The sequence below is a fragment of the Erpetoichthys calabaricus genome, chromosome 1 (genome assembly GCF_900747795.2).
Source record: "Erpetoichthys calabaricus chromosome 1, fErpCal1.3, whole genome shotgun sequence".
Taxonomy (NCBI): Eukaryota; Metazoa; Chordata; class Cladistia; order Polypteriformes; family Polypteridae; genus Erpetoichthys; species Erpetoichthys calabaricus.
Genome location: NC_041394.2, coordinates 50,104,814 through 50,131,604, shown reverse-complemented (window position 1 = coordinate 50,131,604; position 26,791 = coordinate 50,104,814). Strand labels below are relative to the sequence as shown.

Genomic DNA, 26,791 nt, shown 5'->3' with positions numbered 1-26,791 from the left:
AAATGACAGTGCGCTCTTCACCAACAGTCTTTAGTCAGTGACGTTATTTATTAAACGATATTTAAGCGCCACGCACTCACGTGATATTAGATATGTACTCAAATAGCATTTTATTTTATTTCGGTTTTATCACAAAAGAACAACTGATTCTTTCATACCATTTTTAATGAAACGCAATACATTTGTTTAATGCATATTACGCTCAAGACGCAACCTTGTGTTCTGTCAAGTTGCACAATGACGATAAAAACCACAAAACCTTAAGGGAGCGATCTGCACTTATTAAGACCTCGCTGCGGAGTGCGTACCAAACACCAGCTCCTGCTACTCACCTGAGGAACACACTCAAAAAGTTATGTGCACCCCTGACTATAATGACACATTATAATGACAATGAGTCATATGTCTACAGTGTAATAATCATCATTTTTATTCTGCTAATCTATCAAATTAGATACATTTAAAAGTGAAAAAATATTTGATTAGTCAAATACTATTATGTTAATGTTTGTGAACCCAGATGAGTTTAGAATAAGTGAGTGTTTATTATTTATTAATAAATGTTTGATAATTGTCTTATGTAGGTGTATATAATTAGTGAAATAAAAAACATTTTTTTTTTATTTCTGATCAAAAGTTGCATAAACAACAAGAGTCTTCCTGTGTCTTACTGTTTTTTTTTCTGATCATGTTTATTTTCTGAAGAGAATGCCATGAAGGATCCAAGAATTGACCGGGCTGTGGGGCTCTGTAAAAAGTTGGTGAGCTCCTTCTCTTACAGCTGGAAGCGTAAGAGAGAGTTTTTAGCTGCACAAAAGGAGATGAAACTCCCAGAGCACTCACTGAAAACAGAGTGTCCAACAAGGTGGGGATCACGTCAGGCCATGATAGAGAGAATCATCGAGCAGCAAAAGGCCATTGCACATGTCCTGTCCTCTGACAAGAAGTCTCGTCATCTTATCCCAACATGGCAGGACATGGATGTACTAGAGGCAATCAACAAATCCTTGCACCCTCTAGTTAATTTTACAGATGCACTGTCTGGCGAGGAGTACGTCAGCGTGTCATTTGTTAAGCCAGTTCTTCATCTTTTCAACGCATCAATCTTGAAAGTTAAGGATGATGATACTGACCTGTCAAGAGCAATCAAGTCTAAAATTTTGGAGTACCTAAACGAAAAATACAGTGACCCAGACATCCAAGCTCTATTGGACACGGCATCTACGGTAGATCCACGATTTAAGATGAGATACACGGCTGAGGACAACAAAACAATTATTCAATCCAGACTCAAAGCTGAGATGCAGACTTTGGCAATGATGGTAATAAAAATGAGCTGCACTGAGATCTATATTAGTGTTTTGAGTCTCAATTAGTTACATTTGTTCTAAATGCCTTTTTCTGTGTTTAGGTGCCACCCCAAGAAACAGCACAAGAGACCAGCGAGGAGGATGCTGAAGCTGGATGTGCCCCAAAGAAAAAGATGACTTTAGGAAGCTACTTTAAAACTACTGAACAAGCCTTGCCACCTAACAACCAGAAATCCAGTGTAGCCTGTGAGCTGGAATCTTACTTGCAGTCAAGCTACCTGGATAGTGAGGGGGACCCATTAAAATGGTGGAAAGAACATGAAAAGATCTACCCAAGGCTTTCAAAAGTGGCAAAAAAATACTTGTGCATACCAGCCACAAGCTCTCCTTCAGAGAGGGCTTTTAGTTCCGGTGGAAATGTAGTTACTTGCTTGCGGTCTTCCCTAAAGCCCGATCAAGTTGACAGGCTTGTGTTCTTAGCCAAAAATCTGTAACATGTTGTAAAAATTTTTTATTCTTATTTGATTTTATTACAAGTTGATGTAAAAGAGGCAGTTTAATTTTATTTATTTACCACAGCTAAGAAAAACTCTCCATTCTAAACATGTTCAGTTTGTTTATTTTTCTTTATTTGTGGCTGTAAAGTGCAATAAGAATACACAAGTGAATATATTACCAAAGGAATAATCGTCATTATTAATCGTGATAAAAATTTTGAGCAAAATAATCGTGATAATCATTTTTTCTGTTATCGTGCAGCCCTAAACTAAATAAAAGTCTGCATGTGTTTATGAGATAATATGCAGACAACAATACAGATTTCCTTACCGGATTGGTTGAGGCCCAGGTTAACAAGAGCCGACTCGAGTACTGTTAGCCAACTGGGTGATGGAGGAAATTGTGCAAAATGGATGAGAAAGAAGATTTCTGGACTGAGTTAGATTAAGTGGTGGAGAGTGTACCCAAGGGAGAGAGAGTGGTGATTGGAACAAATTTCAATGGACATGTTGGAGAAGGGAACAGAGGAGATGAGGAGGTGATGAGAAGGTATGGTATCAAGGCGAGGAATGCAAAAGGTCAGGTAGTAGTAGATTTTGCAAAAAGGATGGACATGGCTGTGGTGAATACATATTTTAACCACCTTAGCGTTAGACTTGAGCATCACTTGGGCTGCAAAAACAGTGCAAACAGCATTAGTCCCGTCACTTGGGCAACTGTATAGATGCATCTACTCAGGCTGAAAAATGTGGCAAGAGCACTAGTGCCGAGTGTTGCTCGTAAAACTGTATAGGCATGTTTAATGTAAGTAACAGACCCGAGTGTTACCCAGGCAACAGTGCAGACACGTCTTCTCCTAGCCTCACAATGGCGTCTCGTAAGAAACGCTTTTCAGCAGCCCAGGTGTTGCATGCTTTGACAGTGATATGAGCAGTGATGATAAAGTGAATCTGTCTTCAGGCAGTGGAACTGAAACAGACAATGAAATTCGAAAGCGATTCTAATGAATCCAAAAGCGACGGTCATGTTAATTACACTTGTGCATTGTGCTATTGAAAAGCTGATCAGTCTGGAAGAACATCTGCAAGGAATCACGCTACTATTTTCCAGGCTGTGACGTTGGATTGTGTATTTCACCGTGCTTCTAGATATACCCCACAAACATATTTTGACAATACTGTATTACGGTATTAGCATTATTTTTATTAATGTTATTATTCATTATTATTATGATTTGTATTATTAAACTTTCCACACTTCTGACTATACTTTTAGTGTTTTGCACGTTTTACAGTAGAGAGATGAGGTTTAATAAATGTTTTTTTTTTTCTTTTAAAAAAGCAAAAAATGCACGTTTACTAGAAGGATGCTTGGTGTGACAACTGGACAGAGAAAGGAGGACAAAGAAACCTGGTGGTTCAATGGGGAAGTACAGCAGAGTATACAGTTTGGCAAAGAAGTGGAATAGTTAGAGTGATGCAGAAAGTAACAGGGGTACAAGGAGATAAGGTGTAAGGTAAAGAGAGAGGTGGCAAAGGCTAAAGAAAAGCTGTATGATGAGTTGTACGAGAGGTTGGACATTAAGGTAGGGTATTTACTTCATGCGATGTGACGCATGCGCCTCTGGACGCTACCGCTACACAAGCATTCTACTGTTTATACTTGCTCGCGTACTTTATGCAAATCTGGAAGATTCCACCAGGTGGTAGTGTGAAATATCATCACGGTGAGAAAACATTCAGCTTCACTGTGTTGTGAATTGCCCGATACATCCATTAAATTCTGAGGACAACTTGACACAATATCTCTTGAAAAGGATGAATGTTTAATGATTACATCCGTCAAAACTGGGATGTGCCTATTCCAGCAAGCATCGGACGCAAGGCAGAAACAATCCTTGCATACGGCATCAGCTCATCGCAAAGTGAATACAAACACAAACACACACACACAGACAGACTAGAGTCATTCTAGCATCAGCAAATCCGCAAATCTTCATGTCTTTGGAAGGAAACCGGAGCACACTGTGGAAACCCACAAGGAAAATGTGCAAACACAAGGCAGGGAACACCAGGGACACGACTCCCTACAAGGCAGCAGCGCTACCACTTTGCCACCGAGCTGCCCCCACATGTGTAATTTATTAACAGTATTCATTATTTAAATGAAGTTAATGATTTTTCTGTAGAATGTAATATTCATGATACAATTCATTAAAGTATGTAAGTGATATCAAGTATAAATATAAGGATTCTAAAATATGCAGAGAGCTGGAATATCATAAATATAATGTGCTCTGTGTGGCAATTGCTGCTTGCTGCTGCTGTCAATGCAGGAGGAAACCTCAGAAGCACGTAGCGATTCAGAACTGGGTCAGTTTTATGATGATAACTTTAATGATAAAATAAACTACAATATTAAATTGGACATTGAGATTTAAGCTCAAATTACCACTTTAATCACAAAATGGACATTTTCACTATGTCCCCAGCTTTTTTTTCTTTGTGGCTCAAATATGCTGCTGTACATTGTGATGATGTTGTGTAGGTGCAAAAAAAACAGCACAGAAGAGGGTATGTGAGACCTTTAAAATGCATCATGTCACTACGTTGGGGAATATGAAACACTTGGATCTAAAAGCACCACATATGCATTTGAATGTCTGCATTTTACTTCACCACATCGAACCATTTATCAAACATCAAAGTATGCACATCAATCCTGCAGAATGTGCAAAATGGCTTTCTGTCACATGGGGATAAGTAAAGAGAGACTCTGATGTCACATTTCTATTTGATGATATTGCGCCCCCCCCCCCCCCCCAATACGCCTACCGACCTTTTGCTGGTAATGTAACTTACACACGTGTCGTGTTAATTTCTGAGGACGTGCTGAGGGGACACGTCAAATAAATATTGGGAATGCATGGCAGCTATGACATGTGTGCGTACCCGTTCTGAAAGTTAAGTATAAATTGGCCCTAAGGAGGGAGAAAAGGGCCTGTACTGATTGGCCAGATGGGGGCCGAGATGGGAAAGACGTGCAGCAGGTTAGTGTGATAAAAGATAAAGATGAAAACATACTCACAAGCGAGAAGAGTGTGTTGAGCAGAGGGAAATAGTACTTTGAGAAGCTGATGAATGAATAGAATGAGAGAAAGAGAGAGAAAAGGTTGGATGTTGTAGAGGAAGTGAAACGGATTAGCAAGGTTAAGTAAGGACAGCTATGAAGAGGAGGAAGAATGGAAAGGCAGTTGGTCCAGATGACATACCTGTGGAAGCATGGAGGTGTTTAGGAGAGATGGCAGCAGGGTTTTTAACCAAATTGTTTAATGCAATCTTGTAAAGTGAGAGGATGCCTAAGGAGTGGAGAACTGATTTTTAACAATAATGGGGATGTGCAGAGCTGTAATAACTACACAAACTGATGAGCCACAGCATGAAGTTATAGGAAAGAGTAGTGGAAGCTAGGTTAAAAAGGGAGGTAGTAAAAGATTAGTGAACAGCAGTATAATTTCATGCCAGGAAAGAGCACTACAGATGTGATGTTTGTCTGAGGGTGTTGATGGAGAAGTGTAGAGAAAGCATAGAGAGGAGTGTTGGTATTTTATGAGGAAGTCGGGAGTAAAAGAAGAAGATGGCTTTATAAGAGGAAGAGCCTGCCAAAACAATCACTTAAGATTTTTTGGACATGCAACTGGAATAGTCAACAAAAACAAAGCACATTACATAATTTACTTGGACTTTCAAAGAGCCCCTGATACAATCCCACATGAAACTTTAATTCTGAAACTAAGACTGGATCTCAACTTAACCAACAGGAGGGGGGAAAAAAAAAAAAAAAAGAGGAGAATGCATCATGTGGATTTAGGTCAATTAGTAGAGTATCTCAGGGGTTTGTCCTTGGATTGTTGCTTTATTTGTATTAATAATATTGATTCTGGTATAGTTAGTAAATGTGTGAAAGTTGTGGATGAAACAAAAATTGAAGATAGCAGACACTGAGGAGGCAGTAAAAAGAAATCCAAAAGACCTGCATAGGCTTCAGAATTGGGGGTGCTCTTGTGAAATGCAGTTTAAAAGTAGAAAAGTGCAAACTGTTATACATACATGTTATGCATTCAAGCACGTAAGGACACATTGTATTCTGTCAGAAGCAGAGAATTAAACCTGCTTAATCTCCCACAGCGGAGACTTTGTTTAGTCATAATCCAGGTCTTCAAATCTTCAAAGGAATTATTAAAGTAGATCCAGCAGAACTCTTTCAACTTAAGGATCACATACTTGAGGACACCAAAAGCATTTAAGACTGAGACGAGGAAACACTTCTTTACACAAAGAGTTGTGGGAATCTAGCTGAAACAGACAACACCTTGACAGCCTTTAAGAAGTACCTGAATGAGATATGGGGAAAGCTTTGCTATCCGCTTAATAAACAAGCTTGAGGGACTGGATGGTGTCTGCTTATTTCTCAAATTTCGTATATGAATACTGCCATTTCTAGCACCAAAATGTACTCTTCATTTAATATGGCAGTGATATCTCTGCTCTTGAAACAAAGAAGGGGGCCTTCTGACTGCTGTAACTATTGAAAAATTTATTTAATAAAACCTTATGCAAAGGTGTTGGTAAAAAACTTCTTGTTGGCTGTCTAATTTATTTATAGATAACCAGCATCAACTGCAAGCAAACATAATTCAGTCTTTCATGTAAAGCTGCACTTTGTCATTCACTACAGATTACTGACGTAACCCCACATATCCTCAGACCAGGTGCTCTTTTCTCACCTGGCACCGAAAAGACTTTGACAGAATATACTGTATAATATATATTTTTTGGCAGGTCTTATTTCTGTATGGATTTATAGAATTGGTTAAGATGTGTCCTTTTCTTTCTGCTGTGATTTTTAATAACAGTTATTTCCCAACCTTTTCAGATTTGTGAAAGATACTAGAGAGGGATGATGGTTGATTTATGATATCACAGTATTAAATAATCATTATATTTTTCATTCTTGGTTTTAATTTTGTTGCAATGATCTCTCTGCCATTAACTCTGAGCAAAAATAACTTTCAATACAGAAACACTTCTCTTGGATTCAGAAGGTTTAGGGTTAGGCTAGATATGTGAAGCAACAGTGCTACTGACTATGCTACAATGCTTCTCTTTCCTTACCCAATTTAAATTTGCACATTATCTTTTGTTTCACTCTTTGCAAATATGGTTTTTCTCTTGATTCTTAATTCTCTGAGCTCCTACATCTTCCAGGTCTATCCCATTGTTTCTGCCTTTTGGTCTACCTATCTATCATAATTCCTCTCTATCAATATGCCTCTCTCACTTCTTATCTTCTTCTGGACCTCCAGACTCTTTGTATTTACTTTTTCCAAAACTGTCTGCTCAATTTCTGATGTATAAACCTATTACACTCCTCAGATAACTTCCCTAAAACAATCTAAATAAACCTAACAGGAAAGATACTTTAACTCATGAAAACACAATGCCACTACAAGCTTACATTAGTCAGTTTACACAACAGCCAAAATCACCCTTAAAATGAATTATCTTGATGGATGAACCTCTCAAAAGTTGACTTACTAATGTGTATGAAATCAAAGGGCTAAAGCAACCAATTCCACTAAACATTACCAATTTGCCATTTTATTTATTATATATATAAGCTACAAAGCCATCATTTTGTGCAAAAATCTGAACAAATGTGTAATTCCTCAAAAGTGACCATATGGTTTGGATACCTTGTCTTTATATTAATAATTTGCCATTAATTTTGGAAAAAAAAATGTAGAAGTCTAAAAAGGTATTTAATCTTCATATTTTCTTCATCTCAGAAACAAAAGGGGAAAATTTTGTTACATCATGGTCTGATTTTTTTTTCAGTGACATTCAGACACCATACTTTTATGATCCAAGTTTCATTTGTTCTAGCTCTAAGTATTACAAATAGTAAAAAAATAGTGCTCTCTGATATTCTGTTTTTAAAAATGAAATGCAAGCTAAGAAAATGAATGGATATTCTTGTTTAAATGCCTAAAATAAAATAAGTATTTGCTGTCTTTTCAAAGAAAGACTAGATGCTGTTAAGACTGAAATGCCACAAAGCCATTATAGTCACATTACCACAAAGCCATTTAGTTGTCTAAAATGCTATTACCTTGAAGTGTCACACAAATAGGGCTGGAATATCAAGAGGTGACATGACAAATCTGCTGCCATTTGAATGCTGAACGCAACAGAGCCTATCAATTTAAAAACAAATATTCTGAAAGATTTGTGACATTAAGACGCAATCGTTTTCATCTCCTACTAATCTTAACAACTCAGCAACAAATCCAGAGATATTTCTCATATGTCAATTGTAAATGTTGGATATTTATTCCACTTTGTTATAAAAAGTGTGAACAAACTAAACTTATAGTTGGGAAAGAGTTTGTAGGGCAGACCAGCTTAGTACTGGAGGCAAGAATAGTTTCCATCAGTGTTAACTCATAATAAAGATACCTTAATTTTCATCTTGTTTGAAGAACGTCAGTCTGGGTACAAATGTTTGACAACAACAAATATTCTCTTATTTACACTAACAATGAGCCAATAATATTTCCATAACACAGCCTGTGCCACGGGTTGCCAGAATGAAAAACTTTGAAAATAGGCTATTGCTTAGCATTTATGCAGAATTCTACCAGCCTTCTCATACTGGAACATTCCATAAATAATTTTACCCCTCCCAAAGATTAGAATGGAACATGCCACAGCCATATATGGGTTGGTTAACAACTTCCACATGAACTGGATAATGGCAGATGAAACTAGCAAGGGGATAATATATAGCCATTTTAATTACAGATTAATAGTCCTCCAATACACTTTTATAATTTATTCCACCATTGATAAAAGAGATTAAAGTTGGCCCTTTTTATCTGGCCTTTAAATAAAAAGGAATATCAGCCTTGTTTTTTTTGCTGAAGTTAAACAGACGGTGATCACTTGAGCAAAACAAACTTAAAGGGTGTTGTCTTTCCATTCACAGGGCACATTACGTTATTAAAAGATAAGTGGAAGTGAACTTGAGCTGTACAGGCCCATTTTTGTATTCCAAAATCCTGTCTAAAACTGCACACATTGAGCAAGATTAACCTAACTTTCGAAGTCTGGGGAGTAAGGCTAGAAAAGTGTCACTCACATCTAATTCTTCCACTCCCCAACATTCCAGAGCTCTGAAGACCCATCAGTTTTGTATATATTTATGTTTGTTATTAATTTTTTATTATGGAGTTGAATACAATTAATGGATTCAGCAATCTGCATACCCAAGTATTGACACTGTACTTTTGCCCAGTGAAAAACAATGAAGGCTAATAAGCTTAACATATTTATTGATGCCTAAAAACAGAAGAAAAATAATTTATAAAGAAATAGGAAGGAAAATAAAATGCGTACCTTTTTTACAAATAACCTTTTCATCTACAGACAATGCGAGACCAAAGGCAAAAAAGTTACTTCATCTACCTGTGCTTTAACTGGAAAAACAAAAGAAATGAAACCAATTGTATCTCAAATGGTGCAAGTCTCCTTGGATAAAGGCATCAGTCAAATATGTAGTATTTTTAGGTCACTAGTGCTAGCTACTCTTGATCATGATATATACAATTGTTCTTGATTAAAATATTCCTATTTTTCCTAGTGACTTGGCTTTTGTTGATGGTCTTTGAAAAACTTAATTTTTACAGAAAAGTATGCTGTTCTGCATTGAAACAAGTAATTAGTAGAAATAATGTGAAATTTGAGTACATGTCATTTTTAGAGGTTTACGATTTTCAATTGTTTACGTCATTCACTTAAGTACAGTAGTTCTTTGTGTTTTTCATTATTTGTATGTGGTTCCCCTTTAAAATCTGCAGATGTGAATGTATATGCAAAGCAGTGATTGAAGAGAATATACATAAGTGCCCATACCATATGTGTTACACTCAAGTATTACTATAAAAAGCAAGGAGCATTAGCTTTGAACATCACAATACTATTTCAGTGGCTTCCCCATTAGACTGACAATGGTGTACTGAACGATTTAAACGCCACAAACAGCAGTGCACTCTCAAGCACACAATATTAGATTGAACACCTTCCCTTTTATTATCGCAAATCAGTTTAAATACCTAAACATCACAAGTAAACATAAAGCTCTTTATCAACAAACTTTTGCTGTGTGGGAAAAGGATCTCTCACTCAGCATTTCGGAAAAGAAGTGGAAGGCAGCAATGCATAGAATTCACTCTAGCTCCATATGCACAAAGCATACAATTGTTCAGCTTATCTTCTATCAAGCACATCTGCCTTGTTTAAAATTATCCAAAATGTTTACAGGGCAAGATTCAACCTGCGAATGTTGCAATCAAGTTCCAGCCTTACTGGGCCATATACATTTTGGGCATGCACCAAAATTAACATCTTTTTGGACCAAAATCTTTAAATGCCTTTCAGACAGCCTTGGTGTCATAATCTCTCCTAACCTATTAACAGCTGTGTTTGGTGTACTTCCAGATGGGTTTAAGGTGGAGAAGAAATAAACTGCAATTGCCTTTACTTCACAACTGGCACATAGACTTATCTTGCTCAACCTGAACAATCCTAACCCACCTCTTAAGTCAGTAGGTAACTGATGTTAACAGGTATATTATTTGAAATTGGAAAAAATCAAATTCTCAGAGGATTTCTACAAAACTTTTTCAAAACCTGGCAGGATCTGAAATAACATTTTAGAATTAGCATTTAAATTGAGGAGTGGATTCTCTTCCCTTATTTATTTAAATTATTTTTATTTATGTATTTATTTATTTTTCCTAATATTAAAGTTTTACTTTGTTGGCCTAGCTCTCTTTCTCATGGGTGGGGGGTTGATTTTATTTGAACTCAGTTTTATAAAATTTGACTTGTTTGTATGGAATGTTATTTCCTTTTAATAAATTCAATAAAATGTTTAGAGAAAAAAAAAATAGAACAGCAGGGGAGGCAGGGGGAATCCTATTTGGAGAGACAGAGAGCGGCATGAATAACCATAATGAGAGCCCATATGCAAGAAAACACTACCAGTAAGCATCTAGGAATGCCAGTAATTAAAATCAAAAAATGGAGAAGTTGGCAATTTTTCAAAATCAACCTACTTGGTATCTTAATCAATAGGTTACCACATCAGTTTGCATTAATAAGCTATCAAAAATTTTGCACAACACAAAAATTAGTTCTCCCAAAAGTTATTCTGTTAAAAAAAAAAAATTACTCTTTGCTTCAGACAGAAAAACATTTCATAGACTTGCATTAAGTATAACTTGCAAGTGGCTCCTCCAGAGCACTCTTTTCCACTGAGAATAGGACAGCAGGACAGACATCAGTCTTTCATCCAAAAACATGGAAAAAGCCAAGAACCATCTTACTTAAGACTTGCATACCTTTTTAACATTAAAACATTAACAAGTGCATTCTGCACATTTAGAAATTTAAACTACAGTAGAAATTGTTTCTTTTCAAAAAAGCCAACTCCACAGCAGCAGTTCCCCTATGGGTGGGACAGCTGTGTGTTGCTATACCTCAAACTCTCTTTCAGTTTGGATAAACTGCATCAACTGCACTGGATGAAAAAAATTATATTAGACTGATTTATAGAATGTGATTTTACAACATAACGATTGGAGAAAAAACTTTATAAAGTTCACCTGTGTTTATATAGGAAGTTATTGTTCCTGAATTTTGACAACTGCTGGTAACTAATTTTCTTTAATATCAATGATGTAACAGAGTAACAAGTTGCTGGCACTAGCACGAGCATCTGGAAAAGGGTGAAAATGCAACTCTGCCCTAAATAAAACAAGGAAGTGCATTTAACAGACTAGTCTATTGTATTAAGAAAGACTATATTGAAAAATGATTTCAGCTGAGTGCTCTCACAAATAATAATGGTAACAGCAGACAAGTGGATTAAGAAGACAATTTTTCTGCTCTGTCTAAAGAAATACCACGGCTCTATCCTTTATCCTGATTCTTGTCACTAGCTTGAATTTCTCAAATTACCCAGCTTCAAAAGAGTAAAGGAACTATTGTCAAAATTTTTTAGTAAGTGTAACTGGGTTACTTACAGTATCATTGTCTTGTACATTGCTATACATCCAGGCTGTTTCATCTTCCAGCATTCATGCATTTTGAGAGTGTGGTTTTGGGACACCATCAGTTTTTTTACACAATGAATAGCCATTTTCTTTGATTTTTGGTTGAAACACTCACACACAGAAATGAATGTTGCTCAATATTTGGAGGAACCTGCTTCTACTAAATGTGGTACAGCCACCACCATGATTATTCTACTCAAAAACAGAACAAAGAGTTGTAGCATGCTGGCAGGCAATGTAGGGAAGTGGCAGGGACAACTAGCAGATTAAGAAAATAAAATTGCATTCAAACTTTTTGTTGGTTTTATGATTACATCAATTCACGTGGCACAGAGCAGCCCTAATTGAAACTACTAGGAGAATAGGATTGATATGTGAATTATACATTAGATCTGTCAGAATGAACATCACTCTTCGAATATAATTTGAATCTGTATGAAAAATTCATATTTAAAGGCATAAACTGAGATTTTATTGTTAAAAAACATCATACAGACACTATGTAGCAATACTTTTGCATTTTGCACATCACTTTTCATAATTTTTAATTGTTGATTTGTATCATTTATAAAAATGACAGATTTTTCTACCATATTGTTCTGCTGTTCACCCATGTGCCTCACATTTTACAACAAACCAACAACTTAATTAATATAACAGGATCTACCTTTCTACCCAAGTACAGAAAGGAAGGATTACTGCTATGACAGTTTCAGGGTGCATTACATTCTAAAAATGGCAAAAACTCTTTGTATCTCACTCCCAGAATACATTAAAGCATGTGGATGAGTCAGAGATTACTTAGGATCACCATTTTTTAAAGCAAATTTAAATAAGTATATAATGTTCTTATCACACTTTTGTCTCTTAAGAAAGAATTTTCAGCCACACCCGATGAAGTTTTATTTTTGTCAGGTGCTAATGCCAAAGTGCCTGTGGTGATGTAATTACCATTACACACGTAATCATCCTTTACATAAATGTAAAATATACCTCCACCCTATGTACAGTACATTGGGGAAAAAAGTGTTCAAACACTAGAGTCTTAAAGTATGTATCAATTCTTTAGAACTACTGGAACAGTAACTGTCTTTAATATTTTAAACAATATCTGTTTTAGGAAGTAAAATGGGGCTTCACTGCATTCACAGAGCTCTTTATTTGGAAATTTAGGAAACACTCTACACTGCGCAGTGCTGTATCTTTGTTACAGCTGACTGCTTCATTCTTCTACAGGGAATGTGTTTAAGAGCAAACAAACAGAATTATATATACACAGTAGACCCCCGCAAAGTCGCGGTTCAGGGTTTGCGGATTTTTTCTTAGAACCTAACTATTAATTGTTAGCGGAAAGCGCAAATATCCTCCTCAATTTTTTATGGATTTTTTCGTGGCAATATTGTGCTGTAGAGAGAACAGGAAGCAACCGCTGAGGGAAACATGGTTTGGGATGGTGAAAGTAGCCAATCCGAGAGCGTTATTCATTTCTCCTTGCTGTTGATTGACTGCTGCTTTTTGACGCGTCTCCAACTGAGTGTCCTCGTGTTTTCCATTTTGTTATTGTTTTGTTATTTTTAAACGCACACAATGTCGTTGAACCGCTCTACACCTTCTAAGGCCTAAGTGCCAGAAGGCATTTAAAACACTCCAGGAGAAGGTTGATTTGCTCCGGGAACTAAAAAGTTACACTGCAGTAGCGAGCCACTATGGAATTAATGAAAGCACCGTATGCTACATAAAGAACAACGAAGCAGCGATCTGGAGTGTCGTATCTTAAGTTTCTGTGATAGTGCCAAAAAGGAAAAGACCGTAAGGAATAAAAATATCGTCAGGATGGAACCTGCCTTGGCACCGTTGGTCACTGACTGCAGGAAGACAGTAACATCATCCGTGAGAAAGCACGGAAATTGTACCAGCAGTTTGCTACAGTAGACAATGTAGCAACTTCCTATCACAATGTTCCTGAAACCTATATAGAAAAGCCAGCACAAAACCCCACCAAAAGAAGACCTCATGTATAAACGGTGCGTACGCACAGAAATGTTGTATAAGAACGTTTCCACGCTCAAATCGCGATGTATAAAACCTAAACTTGGCGTAAAGCCACGTACATTTCCACGGTACCTCATACCCTGGCATACGCAAGTTCTCCGCTCGGTTTTGCAGACTGGCAGCACCCAGGGTCAAAACAGTGCTACTGTTCCTATGTGGTTACCCTTTCTTTTTCAGATCCACATCCCTGACTCAGCTTTATAAATACACTGAAATTAACTGCTGTGATAAGAAAGGACAAGAGACATGGCAAGGTTTGGGGCAGCCACCCGCATAATTCAGTATCCTGGCTGCAAAAATAAATGCTTTGTAGTTTTAGTCAAGTTTACAAGATAGACTCCAAAACAGAACTGAATTCCAGGGAAAAGGTGTGAGGCTTTATAGGAAGTTTGGGGGAAGTGATGATGTCCTCGGGGCCAGGGCCGGAAGTGATGTCGTCCTCGGTCCCGGGACTAGAAGTGATGTCATCCTCAGGGCCGGGACCAGAAGTGGGGTGTCCCGAGTCGAGGCGGTGGCCTGGTGGGATTTCCCGGGAAAGGCCTGCAGGGAACTTAGAAAGAGCGTCAGTGCACCCCACCACCCCGTGGGCAGATGTATTACCATTCATCTCTAAGCCCTTCAGCTGCATCCTATTCACATCGTGTGTGACAAAACTCCCTCCTCAGCCCAGACCCGTCAGGTCGGGCGACCTGCACCGAGAGGTCATGAGCCCGGGAGAGGGCATCAGCATTGGCCTGAAGAGATCCCTGGTGATGAACGAGCGAAAACTTGTATTGCTGCAGGTCAAGAAACCACCTGGTGATTCGCGGATTTGACTCCTTGTAAAGGGCCATACACTTTAGAGGTGCATGATCCGTCACCAGAGTGAACACTCGACCCAAGAGGTAGTGCCGCAGCTGCGTAACTGCCCACTTAATCGCTAGAGCTTCCTTCTCTACCGCTGCGTACCTGGTCTCCCGGTCCAACAGTTTCCGGCTTAGGTACATTACGGGGTGTTCAACACCGTCAATGGTTTGGCTCAACACGGCTCCCAAGCCTGTGTCCAAAGCGTCTGTCTGGAGGACAAATGGCACAGAAAAGTTAGGGGCGATTAATATAGGTGCTGAAGTCAGAGCCTTTTTTAAGTCACTGAATGCAGTCCCTGCTTTGTCAGACCATACCACTAGGTTGGGAGCTCTTTTCTTCGTCAAGTCGGTCAAGGGCGCCGCTCTCTCAGAGAAGCTGTATGTGTGTCTTCCACATGCTGGAATAGATGACAACGCCATCCAGGTAGGCAGCACAATACGAGTTATGGGGTCTGAGCACTTTGTCCACCAGACGCTGGAAAGTTGCAGGCACCCCATGTAACCCGAATGGAAGGACACGATACTGCCAATGCCCGCTAGGAGTGCTAAATGAGGTTTTTTCCTTCGCGGACTCCGTTAAAGGAACCTGCCAGAACCCCTTCGTCATGTCAAGTGTGGTCAGGAATTTAGCTGGTCCCAGCCTCTCGAGGTCGCCCACACGAGGCATGGGATAAGCATCAAACTGGGAAACCTGATTAAGCCGACGGAAGTCATTGCAAAACCTCCAACTGCCGTCGGGCTTAGCAATCAAGACAATGGAACTGGACCAGAGACTAAAACTCTCCTCAATCACTCCTAGTTCCAGCATTCGCTTTATTTCCAGTTCCACCTCAGCTTTCTTTGCCTCTGGGAGTCTATAGGGCCGCTCTCGGACGATCACCCCCGGGTCAGTCAATATGTCATGCGCCACCAGAGAGGTCTGGCTGGGTTGTTCACTCACCACCTCTGGGACAGAGCGGATAGCTGCTTCCAGCTCCTGCCTCTGCCTGGAAGATAATTGCTAGCCGAAATTAAGGGAACTTGTTTGAGCAAAGAGTGAGCGGGGATGACCGGAGGAGGGATCGGGGTCCCTCTCCTTCCACGGTTTCTGCAGGTTCACATGATACACCTGCGCGCTTGGTCGACGATTCATAAGGGCCCATCCAATGGGCGAGCAATTTGGAGTGAAAGGTGGGCACCAACACGATCCCCTAGATGGAACTCCCGGAGAGTCGTGCCACGAATGAGTCTAACTGTATCAAATCTATCGCGCAACTAGGCGATATATTCCAGAATATTTGTCGAGGGAAGAGCCTCTCCTTCCCAGCCCTCTTTTAAGATATCTAATATACTCCGGGGCTGTCATCCGTGTAACAACTCAAAAGGTGAGAAGCCCATAGAGGCTTGGGGGACTTCCCAGTAGGCAAAGAGGACGAGGGGGAGGAGTTGATCCCAATTCCTCCCATCCTCGCTGACCACCTTACGAAGCATCTGCTTGAGAGTCTGATTGAATCTCTCCACTAAGCCATCGGTGTGAGGATGATACACCACGGTTTTTAAATGCTTTATCTTCAGTAACTTGGCAGTCTCCTTGAATGTTTTTGAGGTAAAAGGTGTCCCTTGGTCCATTAGGACTTCTCTAGGGACGCCAACTTGCGCAAAGACGTGCGATTGTTTTGGAAGTAGCCGAGCGCAAGGGAACGGCCTCAGGGTATCGGGTCGCATAATTCACGAGGACGAGTATATATTTATGTCCTCGGGCTGAGGGTTCCAAGGGTCCTACTATGTCGACCCCAATCCGGTCAAAAGGGACATCAATCAGGGGAAGGGGGACAAGAGGAGCGCGGTCCCGCCTGGGAATTTGACGCACTTGACACTCCGGACAGGAAATGCAAAAATGGCGAACCTCCTCATTAATCCCCAGCCAAAAAAAACGGAGCTTGATTCGCTCTAGTGTTTTGTCGTGGCCAAGATGGCCACCAAGAAGGTGGGAGTGCGCTAGCTCGCAGACCTCCTGCCAGTAGGTTTGCGGTACTATCAGCAGCTTCCGGTTCTTCCCCTCATGCTCCGGGACCCGATATGTCATTTTTAATGACGAAGCGAGGGCTCTGTGGCATGGGCTGATGCACGCGTTGGCCGTTGACGAGGACCACTGAATTCTCTGCATGTTTCAGAGAGTCGTCATTCCATTGTTCTCTCTTGAAAGAAGCCGGCGTCGCTTTAAACTAAAAGTGCAACTCAAGAGAGCGGGTCTGGTCTGACCTCAAGGGGCAGAGATTCCTCCCGAGCCGCTGGGGCGCTGGTAGATGATGTAGCAGCCCTTGACGGTCCAGGAGTTTCTGCGCCACTCTCTTGGTATTCCGCACCACTCTCTGCCGGCTGATTACACGCCGTGGAGGCAGCTTGAGACGAGTCTTTCTCACCTACAACTAGGCCCAAAGCTTGTCCAGGGATACTCACTAGTCTACCGCTGTTACTTTCAGACCAGTCCCGCCCTAGGATTACTGGAAACAGTGGATCCGGAAGAACCACCACAGTGAGAGTCTTTTAAGGGTTCCTCCCAGACAAACGTAACACCGGGCGGATTTATACACGTGGACATCTCCGTGTATACACCCAAGACTGGTCTTTCTTTTTTTCATCGCCGTGTCCCCCTGCAGTCCACCTCGTTCCCCGACAGGTCGCACGCCAGACGATCCGGCGACTTCGGAACAGGCTCCGGATTTAGTGGGAGGGACTTCCTAAGTGGGACGTAGTTCCCATGGATTCTACTAAGGGGCTGTACTGCCCCCTCAGGTTTCAAGGCCGGACTTGGGGTCCTTAGGAGTTGTAAAAGCTCCTGCATGGAGTGGAAGTCATCCCAGGCTGGCTGGGCAGTCCTGGGGTAAATGCTGCAGCACCAAAAAGCAGGCAACCTGCTGCACAATCTGTAGTGCGGTCCTTTCAAATGGCCGTAGTCACAGACCCACCTGCTGGCAGAGAGCCATAGCTTGTTCTGGGAGTGCTCTTTTTGGGTTAAACTCCCAGGATTGCAGTTCCTTCACCTGCTGGCCTGGGGAAAGCCCATCCTTATCAGGGACCTTGGTCCCGGTGGGCGGCTCAGCTCTCCTATCCTGGAGAGCACAATGAGACCCTTTTGCGTCCTCCCCAGAAACCAGCCCACGCCTGTGGGTCCCTTCAACACTCTCCACCAGATAGGGCTTCAGCCCGGGTTTGCTCTTGTGGAGCGGAGCCTGCACCAGGTCCTTCCTGACCCAACGCACTCCCCACCCAGAAACTCTGCCCCAGTACTTTCCTACCTGGGTTGTTTTAGGGTCCTGTCCCGGGTTCTTCAGGGACATCATCCTGCTGACTATGCCACTGTGATAAGAAGGGACAAGAGACATGGCAAGGTTTGGGGCAGCCACCCGTATAATTCAGTATCCTGGCTGCAAAAGTAAATGCTTTGTAGTTTTAGTCAAGTTTACAAGACAGAGGCCAAAACAGAACTGCATTCTAGGGAAAAGGTGTGAGGCTTTATAGGAAGTCTGGGGGAAGTGATGTCGTCCTCGGGGACGGGACCGGAAGTGATGTCGTCCTCGGGGCCAGAACCGGAAGTGGAGTGTCCTGAGTCGAGGCAGTGGCTCCTGGTGGGATTTCTCGGGAAAGGCCTGCAGGGAACTTAGAGCGTCAGTGCACCCCGCCACCCCCTGGGCAGATGTATTACCATTCATCTAAGACCTTCAACTGCCTCCTATTCATATGTGTGTGACACTGCATATTGCTTATTAGTTTAAATCATCTGATTGCAATTAACCTGTAACAATATAATGGTCCACGGAATGGTCAAACTATTCCAAATACCATAACTGCTTTAGCGTTGTTACTCTCACTGCACCTTCTTTTACTTCTTTCAGCTGCTCCCGTTACGGGTTGCCACAGCGGATCATCTTTTTCCATATTACTCTCACTGCACCACTCGGAGCAGCTGATCGGAAAGAGAATTATCGGTATATAGCATCAAGCACATGTTGCCTCAGCCATGCTTCCTATTTGAACTGCTTCTCATACGGCAAACGCTTCAAAACCTTTCCTGTACGGACCTCGCGGTTCAGAAAGAGTTTCATCCCAAGAGCTCTAAATGCAATCAATCAGTTCATCAAGTGCTCCTTGTAGAACTGTTTGGACTTAAGTACAATCACTGTAAACTTGTACTACAGTTATAATATTGCACAACCTGAGCCACTTTATAAAGCGCATATTTACATATGATGACGGTATCATTTTTAAGATGAAATGCAGAAAAATGTTTACAGTAATCCCTCACTTATCGCAGGAGATAGGTTCCAAGGGCGACCGCGATAACTGAATTTCTGCGAAGTAGGGACACCATATTTATTTAATTATTTAACGTGTATTTGGACGTTTTTAAACCCTCCCTGTACTGTTTACAACTCACCCTTTACTCTATTAATAACAGGGACAACTGCTAAGCAATATGAAATCAGTAGATAAGTTTACACTTACTGTATAGCGAAGTAAAAGTAGCAGCTTGTAGGAGGTCATGACGTCATTGACCTTGTTGCAAAGATTCCTAAAGCAGATTCCATCCAGACTACTGCCTTATCACGTCCACTTGCAACTCGTTTTGCGCCCTGGTTAAAGGACACTGCGGCCGTAGATCTTATATGCTTTCCTCTTTTTTAAATAAAAAGAATCGTGGACTCATTGATGCTGTGATGGTGTCCTGCAGCGGTGTAGCTGTTCCCTTCCTTCAACATATCCAAAACTTTTACCTTTTCTGCAATCATTTGCATCTTCTGTTGGCGCTTGGACACGGCCCCTGAAGCAGTAGCACGTTAATGCTGAATGAGTGAGATGAGACTTCCTGGTTAATGCAGCACTCCGTTGCTGATCCAATCAGCAGCACACAGGAACTTAACTGCGTGCTCTGATTGGGTAGCTTCTCAGCCATCCGCCAATAGCATCTCTTGTATGAAATCAACTGGGCAAACCAACTTAGGAAGCAAGTACTAGAAGTAAAAAGACCCAGACTCCGCAGAAACCCGCAAAGCAGCGAAAAATCCGCGTTATATATTTAGATATGCTTACATATAAAATCTGCGAAGTCGTGAATCCGCGAAAAGTGAACCGCGAAGTAGCGAGGGATTACTGTATTATATTATACAGATAAAACTTTAACTTCATTTAAATAATCTACAGTATATTGTTAATAATTAAAGGACACGGTGTCGCTACGCTAGCAAGGATCTGGCGCTCGTTCCTGCCTCGCACTGTATGCTTTACTAGGACTGGCGTGAAGGATAGAATAATTAAACACATACTACGAAGATATTTCAGTGTTCCTTAAAAGTTTTGAAGAATCAGCGTTATAAGCTTACAGATGGCTTAACGTCTATTACAGAGCTAATTGTGTGGCGATTGGGTATTTGGAGAAAGAAAAGTAAGGACAGGAATTGAGGGTTAGTACGTTTGAAAGACAGCACTGCTGCAATAAATTCATCGAAGGTCGCACACAATCACTGCACCACTGTGTTCCCATGTTTAATAACATGCTTTAACTCCTATCATCATGAAAATTATATCAAGTATACATCTCAATATTTTAATTATTCAGTGAGCTGTAATATTACAAATGTAATGGATTCTGTGTCCTGTCGGAGGAATACAAAACCCGGAAGCATGTAGTGATTCACAAACAGAGCACATAGAAGATCAAATGTAAAACAAAGCATTTAACGTGCTACTTTAGTTACGATGGGATTTGAGAAACAAGTAAATTAAACGATTTTAAGATGACGTTTATGATGTTCTACTTTAATGACAAAATAAACTATGTGAATAAAGTAGAAATTTCGAGATTAAAGTTGACATTTCATGCTTTTTTCCCCACTGTGCACCTATTTTTTTTCTTTGTGAACTTGAGCTATCGAGTTTCTCCAACACTCTCTGTCACTCGATCAACTTCCTTTTCTTGTTTATACCACTGTTTAAACTAACAAATAGTACGTTTTTCCTTGCCTCCACTTGGTATTCGCTGAAATTCTTATATTTTCCCCCCATGCTTTTTCCATTGTCTTTTCACAGAAGGCTGAGCTTAAGGGCTATTTATATTGATTTGCATATTCAAAGAGGCGTAATTCTGGGAGGAGTTGGGATGGGACAGCAGGTGCGTGCACATGCGTTACTTTTCATGCTGATCGGGATTTATGTTGCAGAAGAACGTGGAAGTTTGCGTATGTACAGATTCCTGCATCTGGATTCCCGCTTTGTGCTTACGCCATGTTATAGTGTGAGTTCTACGCACAGCGTTATACATGAGGCCCCAGAAGAAGAGGCCCCACCTGGGGAGTTTTAAGTCTACTAAAGTTTTAAAGCTACTTCATCATCATCAATATCATTGATCACTGGTGAGTACCCTTACATTTTACTGTATTTTAATAAAATGAAATTATTATGTATTTACTCTACTTATAACAAAGAAAATGACAGCGCATACCAAAGAAAACGTGCTTGCATGAATTACAGTATGTATAGTGGTAACATTGGTATTTTACATTCTAGCACAGCAGGAGACATAGCAGTACAGTACTGTATAGTAGACGGGTTTATTAGGTAATGCATTAATGTATTAAGCTGAGTTTGCAACGAAATTAAAGTGCTTTGGGCGCATACTGCATTTAGGGTTGAAACTATAAAAATAGGCATTTAAAAGTTATTTTTTAACCACATCAAAAAAGTCGCAGCTTTTCACAATTCGCGGGTGCTCTAGGAACGTAACCCCAGCAAATTTTGGGGCTGTACTGTGTATGTATATATATATATATATACACATACATACATACATATATACACACAGTAATCCCTCCTCCATCGCGGGGGTTGCGTTCCAGAGCCACCCGCGAAATAAGAAAATCCGCGAAGTAGAAACCATATGTTTATATGGTTATTTTTTATATTGTCATGCTTGGGTCACAGATTTGCACAGAAACACAGGAGGTTGTAGAGAGACAGGAACGTTATTCAAACACTGCAAACAAACATTTGTCTCTTTTTCAAAAGTTTAAACTGTGCTCCATGACAAGACAGAGATGACAGTTTCGTCTCACAATTAAAAGAATGCAAACATATCTTCCTCATCAAAGGAGTGCGCGTCAGGAGCAGATCATGTCACAGAGATAGAGAAAAGCAAACAAATCAATTGGGCTGTTTGGCTTTTAAGTATGCGAAGCACCGCGGCACAAAGCTGTTGAAGGCGGCAGCTCACACCCCCTCCGTCAGGAGCAGAGAGAGAGAGAGATAGAGAGAGACAGAATTTGTTTTTCAATCAAAAATCAATATGTGCCCTTCGAGCTTTTAAGTATGCAAAGCACCGTGCAGCATGTCGTTTCAGGAAGCAGCTGCACAAAAGATAGCAACGTGAAGATAATCTTTCAGCATTTTTAGACGAGCGTCCGTATCGTCTAGGTGTGCGAACAGCCCCCCTGCTCAATCCCCCTACGTCAGGATCAGAGAAAGTCAGCGCAAGAGAGAGAGAAAAGTAAGCTGGGTAGCTTCTCAGCCATCTGCCAATAGCGTCCCTTGTATGAAATCAACTGGGCAAACCAACTGAGGAAGCATGTACCAGAAATTAAAAGACCCATTGTCCGCAGAAATCCGCGAACCAGCAAAAAATCCGCGATATATATTTAAATATGCTTACATATAAAATCCGCGATGGAGTGAAGCCGCGAAAGGCGAAGCGCGATATAGCGAGGGATTACTGTATATATATATATATATATATATATATATATATATATATATACACACACACACACATTATATATATATATATATATATATATATATATATATATATATATATATATATATATATATGGTGAATTGTCTACTCTTGATAAACTATGTCCAACAAATTGATAATACATGCCTTCTGTCAGAACCTTTTCTACATTTGACGTCCAGGCTTTAAAAAAAAAAAAAAAGATACTATACTCACTGCTTTGTTTTGTGCTTTAGTTTACAGGCCCCGAAAACCCAACGACTTGAGTTCTTAGAGTTTTTGTCTAAAGTTGATCCACTATATGACCATCTTCTGATTTTTGATAAGTTTAAAATTCATGTATGTTGCCCTTCTAAACCTATGGTTAAAGACTTTACGCAGGTGTTAGACTCTTTTGGATTTGTTCAGTATATAAGTACTACTAGTCATGTATATGAGCATACTCTAAATGGTATGGATGGTAACTTTCTACAGCTTAATGATTTAGTTCTTCCAAGTCCAATAAACATGGTTTTAGAAATTTAGCTCCTCTTGTATGTCATATCATACCAAAAAGGATTTATATCCTCACACTTAATTTTGACAAATTGGTCCAGTTGTTAAAGGTAGCTTTTACCAGTTTGTAATTTCAGGATCTGGAAAACGTAATGTATGCATTCATTACATCACAATGAGACTATTCTAATTCTTTACATCTTGGTCATACATAGTCACATATAGTCCAGAATGCTGCTGCATGTCATTTGATTGGCATTTAAAACTGAGTACATTACTCCACTCATGGCTTCAATTCACTGACTTCTTGTTCAGTACATAATTCAATTTAAAGTATTGTTGATTGGTTTAAAATCTTTAAATGATATGGCCACACCCTATATTTCAGATCTTCTCTGTTCTTATTTAGTTTTCATTTCTCTTAGATCCTCAACCAAACAAATTCTGCATGTGCCTCGGAAACTTAAAACAAAAAGGTGACAAGCACATTCTTTTGTGGCTCCAGAGTTGTGGAATCTTTTACCAGTTGATGGTAGGTTTGCTTCCCCCATTGTTGTTTTTAATCTAGGCTTAATGTCTTTGTACTGTGCACTCAAGCCTTTTTAGACTCTTAATAAATACTGAATTAATTTCTTGATTTTTTTTCAGTAAGTTTTATTATTATTCTTTGTATGAACAGCACTTTGGTTAAGTGAAAGCTGTGTTAAAATGTGCTTTATACATATACTAGCCAACCCGCGGCGTACCATACGCCGCATAATCAGGCCGCTTTTTAAATGATTTTTAAGCACAGAGAAAAAATTAACATTTGAAAAATCCGGAGGAGAGGGGAAGGACGCCCATTAGTCATGCTAGTCTGCTGATTTGTCGTTCAGTAACTTGTGAGTAGTGATGAGCGGGGTGAAGCCTTGAGAAGCATCAACACGTTTGAAGCAATTGTGTCGGAAATCGTATAGAAGCTTCGAAGCATTTGACACTCACCTGTCACGTGACACCTTCTGGCCATTTTCATTAACGTTACAGAAACTTATGATACACTTCAATGACGTCTGTTAAAAGTCGTATTGCTTTTATTTTTTCGTAGCTACAGACTGACAACGAAGAGAAGGGTTCGTCAGTAGCATCTAGTGTCTGATGTCTAAAAAATATAAATATAACTAATGCCGACAGGCAGAATGCACTATACAATAGCAAGAGTTAAACAAAATAAGACGCCTCACCTCATGCATTCCCGGCTCTTTCAATTAGTATTTACTTTTGCACTGTATCATTATAATCGCTCCTGTTATTAGTATTATAATTAACCCTGATCTTTTCTTGAGATCACATTTAATAGCCTTAAATGTTTTGTTTGGTCTGTCTTAATTAAAACAGAGTAGACAGAAAATAAAGGTTTATCCCTGTACTTTGCCATGATATAGGTAAGCACATTTGAGAAAGAAAATGTGAAATCCTTAAATCACAGATGTCATTATTAGATCAAGTATTAAAATCTGCAGTGCTTCGAAAGCTCGACACAGTGTCGAAACCTTAGTATAGAACGGCCCATCACTACCTGTGAGTCACGTAGAGTTTTGATTGTTGTTTGCGATTCTGGCCGCTTTTCGCATACTGAGTTGTTCGGGAGTCACAGTTGAGAAACAGTTTTTTAATGTCTTTTAAGCACAGGGGAAAAAATGAACATGTGGAGTCACAGTTGAGAAACAGTTTTTTAATGTCTTTTAAGCACAGGGGAAAAAATGAACATGTGGCCCGGTGCATTGTTTAACTGCCTTGTGGCGGTATAGTAGTACGGCTGCTTTGCAGTAAGGAGACAGTGGAAGATTGTGGGTTCACTTCTCGGTTCGTCCCTGTGTGGATAGCAAATTATCCACAACAAACTGTTTTACACGCTGCAAACCAATCCGCGCCGCTTTTTCAATGTTTTTTAATCCTTCGAGTTGCTAATTAACCAACTAACATCAATGTTTTTTAATCCTTCGAGTTGCTAATTAACTAACTAACACCCACTCACTCAGCTTGTGTGAAAAAAATGCGCCCGTTCTTTCATCATTTTGTTGCAGCCTATCAAAGACTTGGTGATCATGTTTTGTAGACTCAATATATATTGGCTTTTCACTCAGCGCGAGGGCGCGCATTCATCTCGGATTATTACATCTTGCTAGACTAATCTGCTACACGGCTGTGTTTGAAAAACCGACTTATCCCGGATGAGTTTCACTGACATTAATGATTAGGAATCTGGTTGGAACAAAACCCTGCAGCCACAGGGGTTCACCAGGACCGAGTTTGGCAAACACTGCTGAACAGAGACAAAACCGACTCAGGTGAGGAGTGGGGGCAGGCAAAGTAGTTGGAGCTATTGATTATTCAGTGTTGTTTGCCTGGGTGTCTGATCTGCTCAACAGGATTATAAATAAAAGGAAAACAATGTGAAGGCAATGTCACAGGTGATCCTGTGGTATAGCGGGTCCACAGCTCCCCTTCAAAAGCCCATTTTTAAATAAATAATCATCGCACTCACAGTGTAGACTCGTGCTTCGGGCATTTCTCCCCTGTGCAGTGTGTGAGTGAGGAGAGAGAGAGAAAGCCGGTACGTTAGAGTGAGCGAGAGCAGGCTCAAAGGCAATGTGTTCCTGTGGTATAGCGGGTCCATAGCTCACATTGAAAAGGCCATTTTTAATCAGGCGACTGACAGTAGTGGAGTCAGGCACAGAGAAGGACTGTTGCAGGGCCTGAAGCAGGTCAGACGCTAATGAAAAAGAGGCACAGGGCTTATTGATTTTTAAAGACTGCTTCCTTCATTGTGTTTTAACTTCAGTTTTAAAGGATTGCGCGGCTCTCTCTTGCGCTGCCCGTGTGTGCCTGTGTCTCTGCCTCTGTGTGTGTGCGTGGCTCTCTCTCACGCGCTGCCTGTGTATGCTTCTGTCTCTCTCTGGCGTTGCCTGTGTGTGTGTGTGCGTGCGCACGCGGCTCTGTCTCTCGCGCTGCCTGTGTGTGAACCAAGATTCCACTGAGGTTGACTAATGAAAAGTCAACGTAGCTCAGAGCTGCAAGTGGAATGTGGCACAGACAAACAGAAATGACGGCATGTTTTTCGAGGCGTCGCGTCCGAGTTGGTGGGCGTGACTGTGATTTTTTCGTTGTATCCAATGGTCTAAGAGTTGGTGGGCGTGGCTCCTTCCTGCGTGCGCCATTGGCGTCTTACTTGTCGGCGGTTTAGTGAATCCACGCCCCTTCCGGCGTGCTTTCCATGGTCGGCTACTTGTCTCCTGGCTTAGTGAATTATATAATCCACGCCCCTACTGGCGTGCTTTCCATGGTCGGCTACTTGTCTCCACGCCCCTTCCGGCGTGCTTTCCATGGTCGGCTACTTGTCTCCTGGCTTAGTGAATTATATATATAGATGTTATTTACTTACACTGCTAAATACAAGTCTGACAACTTCCTTTGTAGTGTTGTGTCACATATATACATGTGTGGAACTATATGCTCATCTGAAACTGTTAATTAATCCCCAGAATTCAAGAATGCCAGAAAGTGATGCTTTGGGAGATCAGTTCAGATGCTTGGCATTTTGAAGGCAAGATGCAAAAGAAATGGTTGTGCTGGGTTTACTGGCTTCCAAGTAAAAGAGGAGAAAAGTTCA

General features: G+C 40.4%; 2 protein-coding genes across 6 annotated transcripts in view; one reads left to right on the top strand and one right to left on the bottom strand.

The window, feature by feature from the left end:
- rab11fip1a (RAB11 family interacting protein 1 (class I) a) overlaps positions 1 to 26,791 on the bottom strand; it is an 81,738-nt gene that overhangs the window by 41,147 nt on the left and 13,800 nt on the right. The window lies entirely within an intron of this gene.
- On the top strand, positions 1,284 to 1,943 carry LOC127527004 (E3 SUMO-protein ligase ZBED1-like). Its single transcript, XM_051924328.1, has 2 exons — positions 1,284 to 1,322; positions 1,412 to 1,943. Exons 1-2 carry the CDS (start codon positions 1,302 to 1,304, stop codon positions 1,802 to 1,804), a joined length of 414 nt encoding a protein of 137 aa, XP_051780288.1. The 5' UTR covers positions 1,284 to 1,301; the 3' UTR covers positions 1,805 to 1,943.